Below are 20,188 nucleotides of genomic sequence, written 5' to 3' on the forward strand. Positions count from 1 at the left end.
GATTCAGCTGGCCTTTCAAAAGTTTTTTTTGGTTTTTTGAAGATGCAGAATTCTCTTGTCCCGTTGTCCAATTGTTCTGAACTTCCTAAAGTCACTTCACTGAATATAAAGTCAGAATTACTTCCATTCCAACCTGTTCAACAAAGGACATTAGGGGCAAGAACATTGACTGACAAACTTGCTCAGAAGGTGAAAACTGACGAAATATAAACTCACCGTCAATTGCCCTTCATCTGGAGCTCCATGCCTCATCAAGAACACCATTGGTAATACACTACACCATAATGTATTGAAATCTTGCAGCTCAAGGTTACCCTATACAAGGAGGCACATATATAGAACCGTCTTAAGTTTGGTTTTTTTTCATAAAGTTTTTATATTTACTGGGGCCCCTAGAGACAAAGCACGTACGAACTCCAAAACACGTACAAACTCCAAAACACGTTTAAACTCCGAAGCACGTACAAACTCCAAAACACATGCAAATTCCAAAACACTTACAAATTCGGAAGCACATGCAAATTCCAAAGCACGTGAAACCTCCAAAACACGTACAAACTCCAAAACACAATGGAAGTGCTCCAGGATGCTAGGGGCAGTGTTGAGCTTTTGTTACCTAGTGGCTACACAAGCCAGGACTGGATGTGTAAAGTGCTTTGTGGTCCTTAGGGACTAGTAAAGCGCTATATATATATGTGGCCCGGTCATGGGGAATGAGACAGGACACAGGAAATACTATTTTGTGGGCTTTTTTATTCTCCGACTGTACTCGGAGGAGCACAGTTTTAATTCTGTAGTTTTGAGTGAAACGGCAAAATTTAACTATTCCACTGGCTCAGCCTAAAACTGCCTTTCAGGGTCTGAGACAACAGTAACTATCATATGTACATGTTAAATTCAAACAGTATAGACAACAGTAGTGACCTGTCAAGAAACAAATACAACAAAAAAGAGAAAACAAAACAAATAAACACATTGTTTACATCCCACAACTTCGCAGGTCAACTGGCAATAAAGTGCACTGTAAACTCTCTTTTAAACATACATTTCTATGGGAGAACATCATGAACTCACTTCGGTTTCTCCACACAGCTACTGTGCTAGGACAAGTACACACGCAGGAATCACACAGCAAGTGATCTCCCCTCTGAATCAAACAGAAACATACAGAGTTCTGCAAAGTGAATAACAGTATAAACTTAACTACTTTGAAATCTGTTAGGACACTGTAACTACTCACGCCAACCCGCTCTTCAGTCCCTTTCACAGCACGTGACCATTAAACATGCACCCGTCGCGCGTTAAGAACTCTACAGAAATGGTCACAAACCTGGAGTCATTGCTAAAGAAACTTAGCTAATTACAGTCTACTACAACACTGGTGACAATATTTTGCAGTATGCTACACTTTTTTAGCACATTTACCTCTTGTGTAGCTAGCCACAGAATATTTTGCAGTCTCTTACGGTGTGTTCACACCGAACGCGATGGACGCGAATAGAGCGTCAGGTTTACATGTAAAGTCAATGGAAAAGCGCGATGACGCGCGATTGCGGGTCCCGCGAAAATTCGGAAGCAGATTTGCGTCGCGAAAACGCCAAAACGCGTGAAACGCGCGTCAGTGTAGCGCGTCTGGCGCGTTTGACTCGCGAATAAAACCACGCGCGTGAGTTTTTGTGTTGCATTTTGTGCATACGCGCGTTTCGCGTCTACCGCTCGAGTTGGAAAAATCTGAACTCCAGCGTCAAATCGCGCCCCGACAACCAATCAGGGGCCTGGTGACGTGGCTCTGACCTAGGTCAAAGGGGCAGGTCCAGCCAAAGCCCGAATTCATTCTTCATTCAGTATGGAGGAAAAGCTAATCAGTGCCGTGGCTAATCACCCGGAGCTGTACGATGCTAGCTACTACTTTTACCGAGACAGGAATAAAAAGGACCTAGCTTGGAGACACATAAGTGAGGAGATCGGGCAACCTGGTAAGTTCATTCCTTCTTTTTAATTTTCAGACTGACCCGATGAACCCGCGCAAAAGCTAGCAAGCCCGCCTACTGTCCCGCTATTTTCCCACTGATGTACAAATACCTTTCCGCTAACAAGATAATGCGTTTATTCAGAGGACATCTGCAGGAGAAAGTGGAAGAGCCTCAGGGACACTTATAATAAGGAGAAGAAGACAGAGAAGGAGAAGAGGAGTGGGTCTGCAGCAGGATCGGGGAGAAAATGGAAGTTCTTCGCGGTCATGGGGTTTCTGGACCCCTTCCTCACCCCGCGGGAGACTAGCGGTAATATGGTGCGGACCGTGGAGAACTTCTCCCCCGAGGACCAGGGACAGCCCGGAGAGGCAGCAGGGGAGTGTCAGTCAGAAGGTATGTTTACATTGAGTTAATGTAGGCAGTTAATTTATGCGTGTTGTCATACAGGAACATATTTTGTTTATTAATAAACAGTATACAGTAGTCCCGCTGTTCATCCGTCACTGCCTGCCTTTTCGCTGATTTTTTTTATGGCACCGTACAGCTTTCAACGATGTGCATTGCATTCTGCAGCCCAAATGACAAATCTCCTCCATGTCGTGTCTCCTGCGCTTGCCAAACTTATCATGTTTGGTTTTGATAACCATCATGTCCAATAGAAAAAAACAGCACAAAAACACTCATAACTATGAGCCTCATTCGGAAATACACACCTGCACCGGGAGCAAAAAAGGCGCACAAAAGTGGCGCCGCAGACGGAGAAAAAGCGCGGCATAATACTTTTACGTTTTAAAATCGACAAAGGTTTTCACTTTGAGAATCAACTTGTGAGAACTGTGACTACTGTTCATGTGCTGCAATAAATGAGACCACTGTATATAATAATAAGTATATAAGTATATAATAATATAATATTCTCTATGACTGTTGTCTTCAACCTATATTAACATTAATAATAATATTAACATTTAATATTGTCTTCATAGAGTCAAGTAATCATGCAGCAGAGTCCTCAGCTGTCTCTTCTCCTGGCTCTCCAGTCCCTGGTCCCTCCACTCCTGCTGCTGCACCCACAGGTATGAACATCAAGCACTGACAGCTTTTTACTTGCTTGAATTCCCTTGTGATCACCTTTACTAAATATCTACAACCAATCAGTTTATATCCTGTTTTTTTTTTTCAATTTTGAAAATGAAAATCTAGTAGCAGCCTTCTCATTACTTTGTGTTGTTTTGTGCTGTGTTTTACAGGCCCACAGAGGAGGACAGCTCGAAGGCGGGCGAGGGACGGGTCCCAGGACGGTCCATCGGCGGTGGAGCTGGCCATCCTGGAGTCCCTAAAGAGGCCACGCCCGTCTCCAACTGAACATTTCCTCCTCGGCCTTGTTCCTGCTCTGGAGAGCATGCCGCCTCAGACACGAGAATTCGTGAAATTTCAAATTTATAAATTAGTTTTTGAAAACAGCACAGCTGTGTTAAATTTGGAAACATTGGACCCTAATGATCAGTAGTTTTCTGATGAGGCAGCAGCTCTCCAGGGCAGAAACAATGTTCTTATTTTTCTCCTCCTTCTCCCTGAGGCTCTTCCACTCCAAGCTGGGTCCTTTTTATTCCTGTCTCTCTGTAAATAGTTAAATTTCATATATTTATGATAAATGTTTTTGTTAATGAATTTATATTTTTTCAAATAAACATTTATAATGACAAAATGTCTCTGTTCTACTACACAGCAAATATTGGCACCCGACTTGACACAAGTAGAATTTATTTCATATTATACTAATGACAAAACATACTAATACAGTGGGATGCAAAAGTTTGGGCAACATTGTGAAAAGTAATTATTTTCTTGTACAAATCATTGGTTGTCACAATAAAAATAGTCAGTTAAATATCATATAGGAGACACACACAGTGATATTTGAGAAGTGAAATGCAGTTTACAGAAAGTGTGCAATAACTGTTTAAATCAAGCAGGTGCATAAATTGGCAACACAAAAAAAGAGAAATGAAATAAATATTTAGTGTATATCAATGTGTGTGTCTCCTATATGATATATGTAAGTGACATTTTTCATTGTAACAGTGATTCATACAGGAAAATAATGACTATTAATAAGGTTGCCCAAACTTGTGCACCACTGTATATAGGAACATAGTGAAGACAAGTTACTTAAGAGAGTAAAAATAGGTTCGTTTATTTTGGAGTAGAGCTCCATTTATTAAGAAAAAATTAAAAGGACAGGAACACTCTTTAGAGGTTTGTGGGTGGCCGTTGTGGGGAAGTCACTCGGACTTCAAACAGGCTACTCCTTTGGTTGCCAAGACACAGCTCCCTCCGCCGAGAAGTGAGCCATGAATTTCTCCCTCACCAGGACAGCCTCTCTGGAGGAGTTGTTTGCTGCCATACGACCCAGGCCTTGCAACGGCTCCACCACAGCAGGTGCCCCTCTCTCGTCCACACAGCGCAGAAAATTGTGGAGAACACAAGTTGCCTTCACACACTTCTCCGCTCCGTCTAAATAAAAAGGAGTGAGTATCACTACAAAGGTTAACTCAGTGGTCCTAATGCTCCAGTTTGATATCAGCAAACACCGAGCGCATACATTGATATGACACCACATCTATGCTATCATTCAAACACTGATAACAGCATAAATCGAATTAAATCAGGACTTGATGAGACCTTCTGAGTATCACTAGAAATATTATAAACAGTCGTCTCCGTACCACAGTTTGCTTTCAGTAAACACAGAGAGCATTCACTGATAGCATAGCACATCCATGTTAGCAGTGTATAAATGGATAGTTTAGCATGTATTAGCACAGGTATCAATAAAGGACTACCGTATTAAATACTTTTACTAACCTCAGGCAGATGAACAGGCGCTCTGCAGGTGGGATTGAGCGCCTGTAATTGGTGTCTAGGCGGGCGATTCTGGGACCGACCCGGGGAAGCAGGTCCTCAAACTGGCCGAGTGAAAGACGGTGATATCGCTGAAATCGGCCGTCATCCAGGCGGAGCTCCTGGAGCAAATGGTGAAACTCACCAAACTGCTCACGCCTCTGGAGGACCTGATGGACCCAGGTACGGCGAGGGCGTCTTTTACGCCGCTGCTCTGCTCTCCACAGTACATACAGAAGGGAGACTCTCTCTTCAAGCGCTAACTCGACAGCTGCCATCTTGCAAAGATACCGGTCTGGCACAACTTCCTCCCACATCCCTCCCACATTTCCGGTTCACGCGCGTCAAAATATCATATTTTGAAGCGCGTTGGATTTTTCTTGGACACGCGTTGAGACGCGAATGTGCACGCGTCAAATTAGGGGCGTTTGGGGCGTTTTTGTTCGCGTCCATCGCGTTCGGTGTGAACACACCGTTACTCTCCAGTGCTCCCGCTCACAGCACTCAGTGTGTGACGCAAACTTGAGTGCATGCGTGCTCTGGCTTACAGTGTCTCTTAAAGGGACAGTGTACCCCCAAAATGCGAGGTCTAGTCATCACCATGACAACTCTACAACAGACCTCTGGTAGACAGGCAATCAGTCAAAAACACAATCCCCTCTTTTTAAACCCTTTCCATATCTAGTATTAGTTCACTTGGCTACATATATCTATATGTATATATTCAAATAATTGAAAAAAAATCAAATGCTCTGTCTCTAGGGGCCCCGTATATATATATATATAAACGTATATAAATAAAACCACTTTTTTTTTTTACATTAGTAATTCCTTTTGTGCATAATTTTATATTGTTTTTGATAATAAATTAATTAAAGCAAGAAAATAATCTGATAAGCCGGTTGGGAGCCGAAAGAGCCGAAAGAGACAGTTCTTTAAAAAGAGCCGGAATTCCCATCACTAAAACGAAGCCTGGTTAGCTAGCAGAGCTCTCACAGATTCCAAAACACCAAGTTTCACCATCCTCTGGCCAAAATTCACTGAACCAGCTGCAATAGAAGAAAGAAAATCACAAAAATGTGTAGCTTAACAAATGCGCTAACACAAAGCTTTGCTTGCATTTCCGGTTCCCTTTGTTGTTTTTCACCAGTAGCTGATAGCTGCTGTAGATAGTAGATGTAGCTTCTGATAATTGCCTCACTAACACCATGCATCTGAGCCACTTCCGCCAACAATCGCCATTTTCAGCCCAGTTATGCCACCTGTTGTAAATTTAGGGCCATGTGGGGTTTTCGCTTTGCAACTTGTGATTGGTGGAACTGACGTGAACGCGGCATCATTACCGTGATTCTATTGGCTCAAATTATTAAAAAGCGGTGTCAATCTTGCAAATCAGCCAATAGAAGCCAATTCATTGATTCATTATTTTGGGCATTCAAACGGAATTAAATATTTTTTTCTGTTTACTTCCTAAAAAATTCAGCTGACATATGGTCTCTAGTGTGCCAAAATTGGACAAACTGCACAATGCCTGAATATTTATTTATTAAATGTACAGTCATTTTTCACTGTTTCACATTAGAAGCATAAATCTTTGCACAGAGGATGTTTATATGTTGATTACTGATTTTCTGAATTAAAATCTGAACTAAAGCATAATTTTAAAGGGGTTATATGCTAAAAAATAAAAACAATTGGAGGAAAAAATTGACTTACTTTTTCTGTGTTCCAGCTTATTCACTTTGACACAGTAACATCTGCTGCAATATTTACACCTCTGATGAAATCTCACAAGTGTTAGTTTATTTTAATACCAAGATTGTTTACACAGAGTTTGTTTTTGCAGAGAAATACTCCATTCATTTTGGGCATGTCATGTTCGAGCAGGGAGCTCAGAAAGCCCTTTTGGTAGTAACAGATTAAGAAAACCTCTTTCCTTTAGCTAGAACACTTACGATGGATCTTAAATCGGCCTTCAATGCAACAATGGAGTGGCTAATGAAAAACTGAGGTCATGGAATGGCCTAGCTAGTCTCAATCTTACTGCTATGTATCCTGATATGTATGCAAACCTGGTAACAAGAAATGTTTCACAGATATGCTTGCTAACAAGGGTTTCTCCACCAAATACTAAGCCATGTTTTGCTTAATGATCAAATACTAATTTCACTCAATGACTTGTAAATCAATTTATAACTGTTATATAATCTGTTTTTTTATTTGGTTGATATTCTGTCTGTTATAATTAGAGACTGTTATTTTTTCTTAAATGTGTAATATCTATTCAACTATTTGCTGGCAAGTGTTGGTGTAGAAAAAGGTGAACCTAATTCAGAACAGGAAACAGGTGTAAGGCACCATAGTGGTACTTTAATTCAGCTTGCAAGGCTTACATTTTAATAGATTAGCAAAGAATTATGTGCAGCTGCTTTAGACTTTCATTTAGCTAGAGTCATAAAGATGTAGCTGCAAATACAAGAAGAGAGCGAATGTTCAGCCCGAAATGTTGTTGTTACCGCAGAACCTTCCAAGTTGTCCAACGTGATTGGAACAACCTTAACAGTCTGAGGTTTGAAGCCTTGATTATATCCTTCTGTTGCAGACATTGAGACAATTATAGATAGATACACAGACAGATATGATGGCCAAGTAATCATTCCTGGTATACGTCTTTGAAATCTGCTTAGTCTGTAGTCCTTTCCACCTTTACTGACAGCTTGGTCAGCACTGTTCCCTGTGAGCTTTGGACTCAGACTTTGTCCATGACTTTGTTTAGAAATTTCCTGGAGAGAATTTCAAGATGAAACCGAAAGGCAGTGGGTTTGACTCTTGGTGGTCTCAGCGGTCTATTGGGGGAGACTGCATCATAGTGTACCTATGATGACTTCAGGGTTAACAACTATATGCAGATTAGTCAATGAGAAGTGATTTGAGTTCAATTTTATGAAATAGCTGATTGAACCACTGCAACTTTGAAAGCATCCTTACAAGGGCTTTAAAAGTTTTGCACATTGCTGCATAGCATTACCTTTTCATTATTTAAATTATTTTATATAGTCTTTGTTTTTACACCTTATTTATCTTTATTTGTGTTTCTCTCATTTGTCATGAAGACAAAAATGTTTCCTAAGTCCAGCACATTTCTGAACCTGCTACATAGTGTTTATTCACAATTCATTATATTCCAGTATAAAGCCTATGTGTTTTAATTCATTTACTTTAGTCATTTTAAAATAACTTTAATTGTGTAGGCAATGTAATGCAGGCTTCTTTCTTAGATTTTACTTAATAAAACATCATGGATTAATTGTTTAGAGGATGGACAACATTTTGGTTTGGGTTACTTAGCACTTGACTGTCTGCAACCCATGGCTAGTGGCACAAATCTTAGATGCTACTAGTGTCTGTCCTTCTACAGATTTGGGTTCCTGCAAGCCTGCACCAGTTCTCACAGTTTTCAGCAACCTATTAAAAACAGCTCAAGGACAAAATCCTGCCTTGACGAACACCATGTAAAACAGCACGTGTATTTGAGGTCTAGTAGTATGACTTTACTGCACAGCTAATTAGAATTTCAATTAGACTTTTTTTTAATCGTAAGTCCCCACAGAGCTGTTCTTTTAGAAAAATGGTAGAGCAAAACTTCTAGCTGGAAATGTGCAGTGAGCTCTTTATTCAGCTCTAACAGAGAGAAATAAAGGCCTTAAGAGAAAACAAGACTTGTCATTTAAATATGTCAGTGTGGGAGGATGTCTCTGTGAGCCATTTGAGCCATTTAGTATGTATGTATTTATAAATCTTTACTCTGGTATGCTGTTACTTTGCAGGTTGTTGAACTTTTTTTTAAAATTATATAACACAATGAATCAACAAAAACATTCTCTGTGTTGACAGAGTGCTGACTCACTACTATTTAGGATATGTAACTTGTACTTTGCTCTTCTGCTTGCTTATTGTGGGTGTGGAAGTCTTGAGAACCAATAAAAAAAGATCAGGCAAATAAAGAGCATCTCTCAAGGCTCTCGGTATATATCAACAGTGCTGTATCTTTATGACAAGTTACATGTTTGGCTCCTTTTAAGAGTGGTTTAAGAAATCACTGACATACAATTAAAAACAGCACTTTAAATAAATATTTTATTTGAAAATAAATACATTTTCTTCAAATATAATCAATAACATTACAAAAGCTTTGTGGAAGTGGGAAAGGAGGAGGATGAGGAGAATGTGTGGGGGAGGGTAGGCGGGTGGGTTGTCACCCAAATTAATGGTGTGTAATTTGGAATAAGGATTACAATCTCACATGTTTATCTACCATTGTAAGACAAGCTCCCACAAAGTACTGTGCTGTACATTCTCAGCTGCTTTGTGAGAAAGCAGTGGCATTCCTCTTGCATCCTTCAACACATGCAGTCCACTTGGTCTTAAAGCTTCACGCCCTGCACCCAAAAACATCTACACACTTTTTTGCTAAACAAACAAATAAACAAAAAAAGTAGGATATAATCTCTTGTCAATACATCAAAATCAGCCACTGACTTACATTTATTTCTGAAAATGCCTTTTTAAACATTTTTTTTGAAAGTACCTTAAATGTATCTAGATCAGCTTCAGCTCTAGTCTACAGTACAAAGATACAATACACAAAAAGGCTGCGCTTGTTGATACAGCGGTAATCAGAGGCCACTGTCTTGCTAAGGCCAGAAGAAGTTCCACCTTAACTATGAGGTTGTGAGTGTGTCTGCAATTCTGGCAGGGAGAAAGTGAAGCAGAGTGCTGGCACTTATTCTCTCTTTACAACAGCATTTCAATGCCCATTGTTGGACTCAAGAGCTTCAAGATGGCAGATCTCCAGTGAGACGCAGGAATCGCAGCACAGGTGTGTTGGAACAGATTAACACAGTGTCGCCCTGGCTCTTCTGACAGTTCCACAAAGAGCACAGAAAGTTATCACGCATCCAACCTGCTGTGGAAAGGCTTCACCTTTGACCAAAAACCTAATTACTTTTAGAAAAAGTCATCATATATGTCCATTTTATAATTACGGAGTCACTAGAGAATGCACAAGCCGACCTCAGTAAAGACAAGCATGTGAGAACATGTAATTCAAATCCTGTCAGTAGAAACACAGCAGAACAAGCTCATTTATGGCAAAAAACATCAGCTTTGCTACTTGTTTGCTCTTCCAGTCTAATGAAATCAATGCCACAGGTAGTGACAGATTTAAATAATGATTAAACTAAGTGCTGCACCGAGTGCTGTGTCCACGCATTGTGTCCACAGGCCAAACTCTCTCTCTCTATCATTCCCTCTCTCTGCGCAGTCTCTTGATCGGTTTACCAACCGATGACTTTTGGGATGAGGATGCCCTTCGGTGGGATTTAAATACCTAATTCCACAAACGTACACACTAAGCACACAAAGACTGCAATCAAATGCATTTTTTAAAAATCCTGTTTTGGAAAACAAATTTAAGCATTAGCTATGCCACCAGTAACTGATTTTGTTGTGGGTCTAACTTTCCTTAACACTTTAAATAGGCCATAATTATGCAGTTTTTGAGATGCTAAGAGGGCATTCACCTTGTATCTGTTCTTGCAGTTCTATACAGCAGTAACCTGTCTTGTAACACATATATGAATGTCAGACATGGAGTGGTGAGACTGATGCACAAATAAAAGCTTTGTTAAAGCCAAGACTCAAGGAAATGTGCTACTTTGCCAATGTTTCAATCATGGTTACTTAGCAGGAAACAGATGCAATGCAGATTTCACCTAGCCAGTCAGTTAAATGACATTATAAGTGAAATAATCAATGAAGCACATTTTACCCACAAAAGAAACTAAAATGTGCCACTCTGGAATGATGCACAACTTCATTTCCCTGCTCTTCAAGGAAATGTCATCTTTTGAAGAAAGTCCGTTTTGAAGAGCCAGCCTTCAATATGCACACAAAAATCCTTACTTCCTCATATAAGCAAATTCAGAGAACTACCTTTTTATAAATTTGTATGATCTATAGTCTGCTACTAGTTAAAATTGTCATCAGAGATAAAACATTTTAAAAGATTACACCAAATCTGGTGGACCCAGAATGACAGTCTTTTAGGTCAGCTTTTCTCATTGTGTTTGTTAAATTTACAATTGTCCAAAAGCCTTGGCACTGTAGGCACATGTGCTGTGGGCCAGATGGGTACAGACGGAGCCCGCTGCATCAGGATGCCCCAATTTGGCCAAAGGCAGCGGATCTTGCTGGCACCGTCTCAAAGCAGAGAAACCTGGTGGTTTTTCTGCGTTTTTGCCCATTACAGTTCTTCAACAACTCACAGGCATGTCATCGTGACGTTGTACCAGACACTGTCATATACACAGATACAGAAATACCCAAACAGAACAGGGGGATTGTCTCCTCTCGCTGTGCTACTGTGGCCATTCAGTCATTCTTTGGGCTGTTGAATCCAAACAAACCAAACACTTTTCAACTAAATTCCTCAACAGCTCACTGTGCTCGGCTGCTGTTTGCACACAAAGTCTGATATGAAGTCAAACTCATTCTGTCCTAGGAAGAGCTCAGGTAGCTCCTGAATGCGATCTAAACCAAATTCCAGTACCAGTGAAGTCAGAACCTCCTCATCGATCAGATCCATGTCCATACCATTCAGCCCCAAAGGCCCACTAATGTGTTGCATGCTGGAAAGCTGGGCCGGACCCATCCGGTACTGTGGACCATTCGGCAGATGGTGACCATTAGTTGAGCTCAGCGGGTGTCCGTGATACTGAGTGTTGAGTTTTTGCAGGTGCATGCTGGCCATGAGCTGCTGCGAAGTGAGATTCCCAGGGAGGTACTGCTGTGGGTGTCCTCCCTGCTGCTGCTGCTGCTGCTGCTGCTGCTGCTGCTGCTGAGAGTGCAAGTGGTGGTGCTGTTGCTGTTGCTGTGGACACTGGCCATTGTACATCATGTTACCAGACATCATTTGGTGGTGGTGGTTGGCCATGGGAGCTCCATTCACAGGGACCATCCCTCCAGGTCCCACCATGCCCGGTCTCTGTCTCATGGCAGCTTCCATATTGCTCTGAGGGTTCCTGCCATAGTGCATTACCTGGCCATTGGGCAGACTGCGCTGGCAGTTGTGCTGTGGTGGCCCAGTCATGCCCATCCTGAAGCCATGGTTCATGGGCATCATCATGTGTTCAGCCATGTCGCCCTACAAAACAATAACAACCAGCACAATATACCATTAGATTTGAAATAGAACCCATTGCATAAAGTAGACAAGTTTAATATATGTACAGTTTAAACTGGCAAGAACCCACTTTACATATTGCAAAAGTTCTATTTATTCATAAGGACAAGTGAGAAACCAGCTTTTTAAGGGCTTTCTAGAACAACAAATAAGGAATAACTCAAGGAGAACTCAAGCAGGTTTTTTGGATTGCCAAGATAGCTAATGCTAAAGTTGTTAACTTTCATCAATGCAATTAAATTAAATTTAACCGTTTGAACATCTTCCAATGATCTAATATTTGGTAAAGGAAAAAAAAAATCAATTGTATTTGGTACAATTCACCAAAAAGTGTTGTCAACAGGTTTAATTTGGGCTGGACATAAAAACTTTAAAAACCTGCATTACAAACAAAAGTTGTGTGGAAGATCTGGACTGCTGTATGTATTACACCAGCTTATTTAAGTAATTGTGCATCTTATCTAAACCTCCATTTTTGCATTTTCCATGTAATTATGTCACCATTGCATGTAATAATTTAGACACATGAAATGTTCCTGGAGCTCCAGCTATTTACATATGATTTATAAAAATAATTTTAGAGCAAAATAACAATTTAAACCTGCAGCTATATCCAACTTGATCCTAAAAAGTATGTGTATGCATATACAACGGTATATAAAAACATGCTGACCAAGCACAATATTTTAACCCAATTGTGCTGTAAATCTATTGTATAGGTCCCTACAGTCTTTTCAAATAACACCTATAAACACATCTATATGTTAGCATGTATAAATTAAGACAGCTAAAATCTCAGTTACCAGTTAAAGGCACAGAAACACACAAAAACTGACTGCAGATGATGGAAAAACTACGATTCAGTGACCAAGTTGGGATATCTTGATCTTAGCTGATCAGGTGAGACCATTTTGCTGTCATGCCTCTCTTCGGGGGCTTATGATTTAACAAAGGTGTGACACTGCATCACTTAATTCAAGTCCCTTGAAACAACAAAACAACAAAACAAACATAATTGGTTCAAAACTTATTTTCCTCGCTTCTATGATTTCTGCTTCTCTATTTGAACACTTTAATTTCCTGTGTGGAAAAAAAAAAGAAAAGTCAAAGCCTCCAAAATTACACCATCAGTGAATTACCCCTCAGTCTCACACTAACAAGGGAGGGCAGCAATACCCTTGCAGCCCAAAGGACACAGAGAAATGCTTTTCAAGACCACCCCCCTCAAGCTCAACACACAACACCTCTGTCCTTACTAAACATCTCACATTAAGATTTCCTACATGGCAAACAGATCCTACTCAGTGAACATAATTAGCTTGTTAAAATGATGACATTATTCCATGAGCTGCCTCTAAATGGGATGGTTGTGAAAACAGATCTAGAGCAAACCATGAAAAGAATGCTTGAGTGTGGAAAAACAAAGAGGTTTCAGGTTTTTAAAATACCACCATCCTAGAATGAACTCAGCCTTTGCCCCTGGCTGCTTGTATCAATTCAACCCTTTTAGTGCTGATAAAACAAGAGACTTTCCTCAATAGCCTAAACCATCCTTATAATATTCTGCTCTTGTGATATCTAATTATATCCCCTCTGTGGAGCTTATGTACTGATCGTTATTATAATTCAAATGGCACTTTGATAGTCTGAGGGACGATAATAGTCATTATTACAGAAGCACAAAACCTCTTTTTTTATCCACATCGTTACGGATTCTTTTTATCATTTGGTGCGATAAGACCGCAACAGAAAACCTATAATGCCGTTAAAGTAAGTGGCAAGGTGAAATATGATTGATTCCGTCCGAATCCAACCAGTCTCTCTATGTGTAATTATGTAGCGAAATACGAAAATACTCCACAGGACAAAGGCGAAGAGGTGCCTTTCAACCTGTTTTAAATAGCAAGATGACACCTACCCGATATTTTATTGTGGAATCGGCTGAGAAGTTGGATCAGTGCCGGCGTAGTTCCTTCAGCTGATGCTCCGGCTACATGCAGCCCTGCGGCGAACTCTGCAATGTCTCGGCAGTCAGAGGAGTTTGTTTTCTGGGTCATCTCAGGGATTATGTACATCTATAAAGCACAGAGAGAGCGAGAGAGAGATAGGGAGAGGAGGAGCCACCTTCCTCTCCGTCTCCTTTGTTGCTATTGGTCCGCCCCCTTAATCACTGTGCAAAGAAACGTTCGCTAACTACTTCCACGGATACGCCAGAGCAGAAGAGACCCGTTCAGCCCCGCTGTGGTCCCGGGGTGATTTCACTGCCGCCTGCTTTCATTACACTTTATATACTTTTATTAGCAATGATCCATACTCTCTTAACTGGAAGAGTTCTGTGCAAAGCGCATCGGTAAAGACTGTAGGCAAAGCAAAAGCCCCACAGCTGTAGAGGAAATCATTTGAGCAAGGTGTTTTACAGCATTACTCCGGAATAGTTCTGTACTGTAAAGTCCACTATAAAGTTTCATTATAGAGCACTTTTTAAAAAGTGTTTACAGTGGAAAGAAACAGTAAATAAATGGACTGTTCATAGAATAGGAGAACAGAAAAAAAACTAACCCGCTGAAAATTACAATTACAAAAAAGACAAAGAGCAAACTGCTAGAAGGAAATGTTAAAATAGGCTATTACAAAAGGGACGGGGATTTAGAGTAAATTCCAACAAATTACTATTAAATTCCATTGTGTAACTTGTAGCTTGTAGATAAGCTTACAGAACTTTAGTCATTTCATCTCTCTGGTGCTAGGGCTGCTTTCCCATTGTGTGGCTTTCTCTTGCAACCTTTGATGATGCTTCTGGTTTTGTCATTACCATGTCCACTTTACATTCTGTAGTATTTTCCATAAGCAACCAACCCTCTGCTTCCTGGTCACACTGCCAGTCTACAACAATGGCCAATATGATATACGTTAAGGGACACAGTAGCATAAACCAAACCCAGGCTCTGAAACTGCTAACATCTTAATCTAGACAGTTTAAAAAAAAAAAAAAAACAGATCCACCATACTAGCGAGGGTCCTCTATGCTTTCCAGTTTCTTGTGACTACACTAACTATGTAAGCCATTTAGGCAGACTTCAAAAAAAGGACTAACTACTTATCTGCGGTGTCTATGCAGTTATCTGTATTCCTGTGCACAACCAAGTATAATACTCCTCTAAGTCAGTCTAAACTTCAGGTAGGCTGTTCAGCTAGGACTGTGAAGGTTCTGCTTCCTTTGTTTTTAAGTGTAGGCATATGACAAGTTCACACTGCACAGCACAAGAAGGTCACCCTGGCACGTTCTTTCATGGACCTGGGCAAGCTTAAAGGAAGACTTGACTTTAGTCACCAACCAGTTGTAGCTTGCCTGCCAGTTGTCATTGGCAACCTATGTGATGTCATCTTTAATGACGTGCCATTAAAGACTACCTAAAACAGGAATGTAAACAAACAATGGCTGGGATGATACTGGCTGTCGTGTGTATGTAAAATAAAGAAAGCTAAAGCAACCACGTATAAGTCTATTTAGCTGGCTGTTGAGAAGCGTTCTAAATAAGGATGTAGTTACTTTACACCGATACAAATTGCACTGATAATGCAATGATACAGTTGGTGATTTCTTTTTTGATTTTACATTTCATTTTCCTGTTGCCATGTTGTTATTGTGGAGTCTAAACATAGCATTAGGAATAGTCAGAAGAGCTACATTTATGAACTACATGGAACAGGCTACTACGCCTAGGGTTAAAAGTTTTAATGCCTTGGGCCAACCCCATTGTGGACTTTATAAATAAAACATCAAAAGTGCAGAGATGTTTGAAAAGTTGCAATATGTTTTTGTTTTTAGCACCTTTTACATTCTTTTTGAAATAAATGACTACTGACGCTATTTAAAGATATCTACAAAAAATGGAATGTATGGATGTATGCCCTGAAACTATCCTTTTTTCTATGAAGGTGTCGGGTAACAGCGAAGGTAAAAATGGCAACACTCATACAACCACGAGAACCTCCACATAGCACCTTTTAATAATAATACCTGCACTTGCCACAGCCAGCAGAAGAAATGTCTTTGTGGTAGCTGTGCAGAGGTTTGTACAGAGCCCTGAAATGGACTGGTAACCAGCATAAGCTGTTAAAAGACCCTAATGTGCCACCTTAACAGGCAATTTCAGAACTGTGTTGAGCTCTAAAACCACACTGAAATCTTTCACGCACACATTTATACTCATGTTCTATATAGAGAGATTTTTCACTACAAAATTAAAGGTTAGCAAGTAGAATTTAGGAATCATTAAAACAGTTGGGACATGGAGCACTTTTTATTATTGTTACTGTTATTGCAAATACAGCACCAGTTTCTGCAACTGCAAAATTTCACAGTTTTTCTGTTCCTAGACTTATTAGCTTGAGGAAATAATATTACCTAAAGCCATAATCAGTGCATTTTTGTCCTGAGCATATAGGTATGAGAATAATGTAAGGGTACATGTACAATAATAACTATGAAATAAAATCACTGGACCGTATCCATGAGGAAATTGTACACCGTTCAAACTGTATACCCCTCACAGACATTATAATATAATTTGCCTTATACATAATATAAGATAAATACATTTTATTTTTAGGAGACAGTGTTGCACTAAACTACTAACAGACAAAGACAAAAAAATTACGCATTAACTTCACAGTGAAATATCTTGGTACTTATGTCAAAACTTCAAAGTAAAATTCAGAAAATCCTTTGTGTTCCGAAATCAATCCACCTCCGTCCTGTTCCAGAGCCAGCTCACACCAGCTAGTTCTTTTGTTTTTGGGCTGTCTTCCTGTGTGGGGAAAGTTAGGCCCCCTCAGCAGGAGCTTGGTATGTATTCCTGTTGACATACACACACACCCTTTGCCGTAGAGGAATGTGTCCTATTTTTGGGCCCCTAAAGTCATCCAGACTCGCAGCCTCTTTCTAATCCTCTTTTCACTTGACCATTGTGTTTATTGTCTGGGAGAAGACTGTATGATTTGGTCTGCAGCCACAGGCTCTTCACTTTATTTAGGAGATGTTGATTTCAGTGAGTACAACTGGTTATTTTGATGAATACAACTACAACTGTAGTTCTTTAGGGTGCAGACTTCCAGAGATTCAATTACTGAATACTTTTCCTTTCTCAGTACTTTGTGCCTCTCTCACTTGAATTATTGCCCTTTATTTAATTCTGTTATAACTTACTTTTAAATAAGTAAGTTAATTAAAATAGCATTATGCATAAATGCATAAATGCATAAATGTAACGAGTTAATAATTTACAATAATAGATAGATGTTTTGTCTGGAAATGTATTTGCACTCTATGTATCTGTACCCATATGTAATTCATTTTATTTCATATTTTACTATTGAGAAGCACTTTGGAGTACCTCTGGTCTTTTAAATGTGTTATACAAATAAAGTATTGATTGACTGATTGACTGACTGATTGATTGATTGATTGATTGATTGATATATGTAGTTCCTGTATAGCTAAAATTCATTTTCTGTTATATTTTGAAGGAAACATGTTTTACTGTAGTCACATAATCTAGAATTCAAAAGATGAGTCCATTCTGGAAACCCCTCAAGAGTTCAGCCAAGGAAAAGAGTCTTCAACACTTATATCAAACCATTATTTTAAATTAATTTCACATTATTTGGCCAGCAGTCCCAATCCATCCAGTATATGATTATTATCCGAATAATAACCGGAAAGAAAGAAACTAAATAATAGAGATATGTTCATTACAAAGTGTTTTTGAAACAGCACAAACATAGTCTCAGACAAAGTATATTTTCTTCAAAATTAAATTTTGTGTGCTGTATAAGAACAGACTTTTAGAGAGAGAAGAATATAAGCCAAGACTGTATAATTCACATATATGGAAAGCAGATATAAAGTTATATTTTGTAATTTTTACACATCTATCTTGATAGAGAGATAGAATAGATAGCTAGATAGCTATATAGATTAGATTATTTTATCTTTAGACATAGCCAAGCTGGCTTTTTCTTCTTTTATTCAGCCTTTATTAAAGAAAAATAAATCCACCCAAAGTCACTTCTAAATCACACTTATTACAACTTTCTCAGCTAGGAAGAGTGAATTCTTGCTCATTATGTGGCTACTAAACTGGGGAGAATCACTCTATTTAGTCAATAAATTATCCAATACCTGTGCAAAATAGCAAGTGTTAATTTTAAGATTTTTTAAAAATGGAAAATTAAGTGAATGAGTGGGATTTACAAATGCTGGCAGCTTTGTTACATTTGTATGGAGGCAGATTAGCCGTGTCCTCATGTTAGTGTTGCTAAGCCAAACTTCATGGTTCCTAAGGAATCTTAAAAAACAACCTCTGAGCACCTACTCTGCCTCCCAAGCCAATGCATAACTATACTGATGTGAAAAGGAAAGTTTTCACAGGACTCAATGTAGTCCAGTCTGAAGATTTGGACTTTGACTGGGGCCATTGTAACAGCTTGATTCTTTTCTGTTTAGTTATTCTGTTGTAGATTTGCTGGTGTGCGTGGCTTCACTGTCCTTTTAAATAAAGCAGGTTCGACCAAGTTTCAGCTGTTGGAAAGATGACCTCACATTTGAGCTCATCTCAGTAGTATATTAAACTACAGATATTGTTTTACCAGTAATAGATTTAACCACAAACATTTGAACATGCCTGATTATTATGCTATCTGTCCATTCAGTGAACAGTTTTGCCAAAGCATTCTTCTGGGTTGTAGACACACAGTGTTGGGAAGGTTACTTTTAAAATGTATTCCAAATGTATTTTGTAACGTATTCCGTTGCGTTACTCACTGACAGTAATGTATTCAATATACTGGATTACTTAATATATTATCATGCTTTTTACAACTACATGAATGTACTATTGCTGTGTGATTTATTACTATTACTGAAGGTTACTCGCCATAGCAATACAAACTGGATTTCTAAATCGTAATATAAAATGAGTAACAGTAGGGTGGACATTAGGTCATTAGATCTCGTATAGAAAACCATATATATAAAACAGGTCTGCGGCTCTGAACTGTAGTAAAGGGACCTCTGGCTAATATGCCGGGTTCTGTTTCGGGCTCGTAGCTGAAAACTAGCTTTATTTTGTTGTCTGGGTCAACTTTGCCAGCAAGAGACAGAGAGAGGTGTTGAAAGGCTGCGCTAACGGAACTTATTGTTTTGGAGGAAAACATGAACACAGTATAGAGTTGAGTCTTAATAGCTTACTTACAACTGGGCTACACTGCCCATGAGACTACATTCTTTAGGGCTCTGCCTGTTGCCTTCATATTAAATAATTTTTTGAACAATAATTAAAAAAAATATTTCTTCACGTCATTATGCAGGCCGCAAGTGGGGGTGACATGGGCCGCGAGATTGAGACATAGGCATTAGAGCCTCTTAATGGCGTGGAATTACCAAAAATAGAGAGGGGACAGCCTAATATATGAAAAAAGAAAAGACTACCGTGTAATCCATTTATTTCAGCAAAGTAACTGTATTCTGAATACCGCCTTTTTAAACGGCAACTGTAACGGAATACAGTTACTCATATTTTGTATTTTAAATACGTAATGCCTGTACATGTATTCCGTTACTCCCCAACACTGTAGACACAGTATATTTGGGACTGAATTCAGGCTTCAGTATTTACAGACTTATATAAAAGGTTGACATTATGAGCTGCAGAGTGGCACATAGGCTGAAAACATCCATGCTTCCAGTATGAGGTTCCACACATGGGAGACAAATAACACATGTGCACATGACTTAAGCAAATCGACTGAATACATCTTCATCAGTTTTAAGTTTAGGTAGGTGTGATGATAAAAGACAACTTGCTTGTTTCATGATAAGAATATGAGCCTTTATACTCCAGGACAATGTGTAACTCATTTGTTTATGGAATTCTATGGAAAACTGCAACATTTTACTGCATGTAATAATGGGAACACTCTTCAGACTATTCTGCTTATTTGACCTTGTCTGAGAATTACTTGCTGATCTTAGTGAGACAGGAAATGTGTTCTGACAGTTAGCCAA

The 20,188-nt window shown here is 39.4% G+C and overlaps 2 protein-coding genes and 1 long non-coding RNA gene across 4 annotated transcripts; 1 reads left to right on the top strand and 2 right to left on the bottom strand.

Moving 5' to 3' along the window:
- Nucleotides 1-736: 736 nt before the first annotated feature.
- LOC146493607 (uncharacterized) lies at nt 737-5,329 on the bottom strand. The gene is made up of 4 exons (XR_014871829.1): nt 4,842-5,329; nt 1,426-4,490; nt 1,241-1,310; nt 737-1,147 (listed from the first exon to the last, which is right to left on the bottom strand). It is a non-coding gene; the product is annotated as an uncharacterized LOC146493607 (long non-coding RNA).
- LOC146493608 (uncharacterized) lies at nt 1,847-3,681 on the top strand. Its single transcript, XM_085147850.1, has 4 exons — nt 1,847-1,976; nt 2,115-2,366; nt 2,960-3,049; nt 3,224-3,681. The coding sequence occupies exons 1-4, from the start codon at nt 1,847-1,849 to the stop codon at nt 3,481-3,483; spliced, it is 732 nt and encodes a 243-aa protein (XP_085003976.1). The 3' UTR covers nt 3,484-3,681.
- A 1,822-nt stretch (nt 5,330-7,151) lies between the features above and the next one.
- On the bottom strand, nt 7,152-14,210 carry LOC146493609 (cbp/p300-interacting transactivator 3-like). 2 transcript variants are annotated; one of them, XM_085147854.1, is made up of 3 exons: nt 14,035-14,210; nt 13,083-13,089; nt 7,152-12,081 (listed from the first exon to the last, which is right to left on the bottom strand). In XM_085147854.1, exons 1-3 carry the CDS (start codon nt 14,193-14,195, stop codon nt 11,368-11,370), a joined length of 882 nt encoding a protein of 293 aa, XP_085003980.1. In that variant the 5' UTR covers nt 14,196-14,210; the 3' UTR covers nt 7,152-11,367. The 2 variants fall into 2 exon arrangements, with proteins under 2 accessions (XP_085003980.1, XP_085003979.1); XM_085147853.1 differs by lacking the exon at nt 13,083-13,089 and having other exon boundaries at nt 14,039-14,172.
- Nucleotides 14,211-20,188: the final 5,978 nt, after the last annotated feature.

The sequence above is a fragment of the Neolamprologus multifasciatus genome, chromosome 22 (genome assembly GCF_963576455.1).
Source record: "Neolamprologus multifasciatus chromosome 22, fNeoMul1.2, whole genome shotgun sequence".
NCBI classification, from domain to species: Eukaryota; Metazoa; Chordata; class Actinopteri; order Cichliformes; family Cichlidae; genus Neolamprologus; species Neolamprologus multifasciatus.

Excerpts from the sequence above, each read along its gene's own strand:
- LOC146493609 (XM_085147854.1), bottom strand. The coding sequence starts at position 14,195 with ATGTACATAATCCCTGAGATGACCCAGAAAACAAACTCCTCTGACTGC.
- LOC146493608 (XM_085147850.1), top strand. The coding sequence starts at position 1,847 with ATGGAGGAAAAGCTAATCAGTGCCGTGGCTAATCACCCGGAGCTGTAC. Across the intron at positions 2,367-2,959 it reads AGGGGAGTGTCAGTCAGAAG|AGTCAAGTAATCATGCAGCA; the intron begins GTATGTTTACAT and ends TTGTCTTCATAG. Across the intron at positions 3,050-3,223 it reads TCCTGCTGCTGCACCCACAG|GCCCACAGAGGAGGACAGCT; the intron begins GTATGAACATCA and ends TGTGTTTTACAG.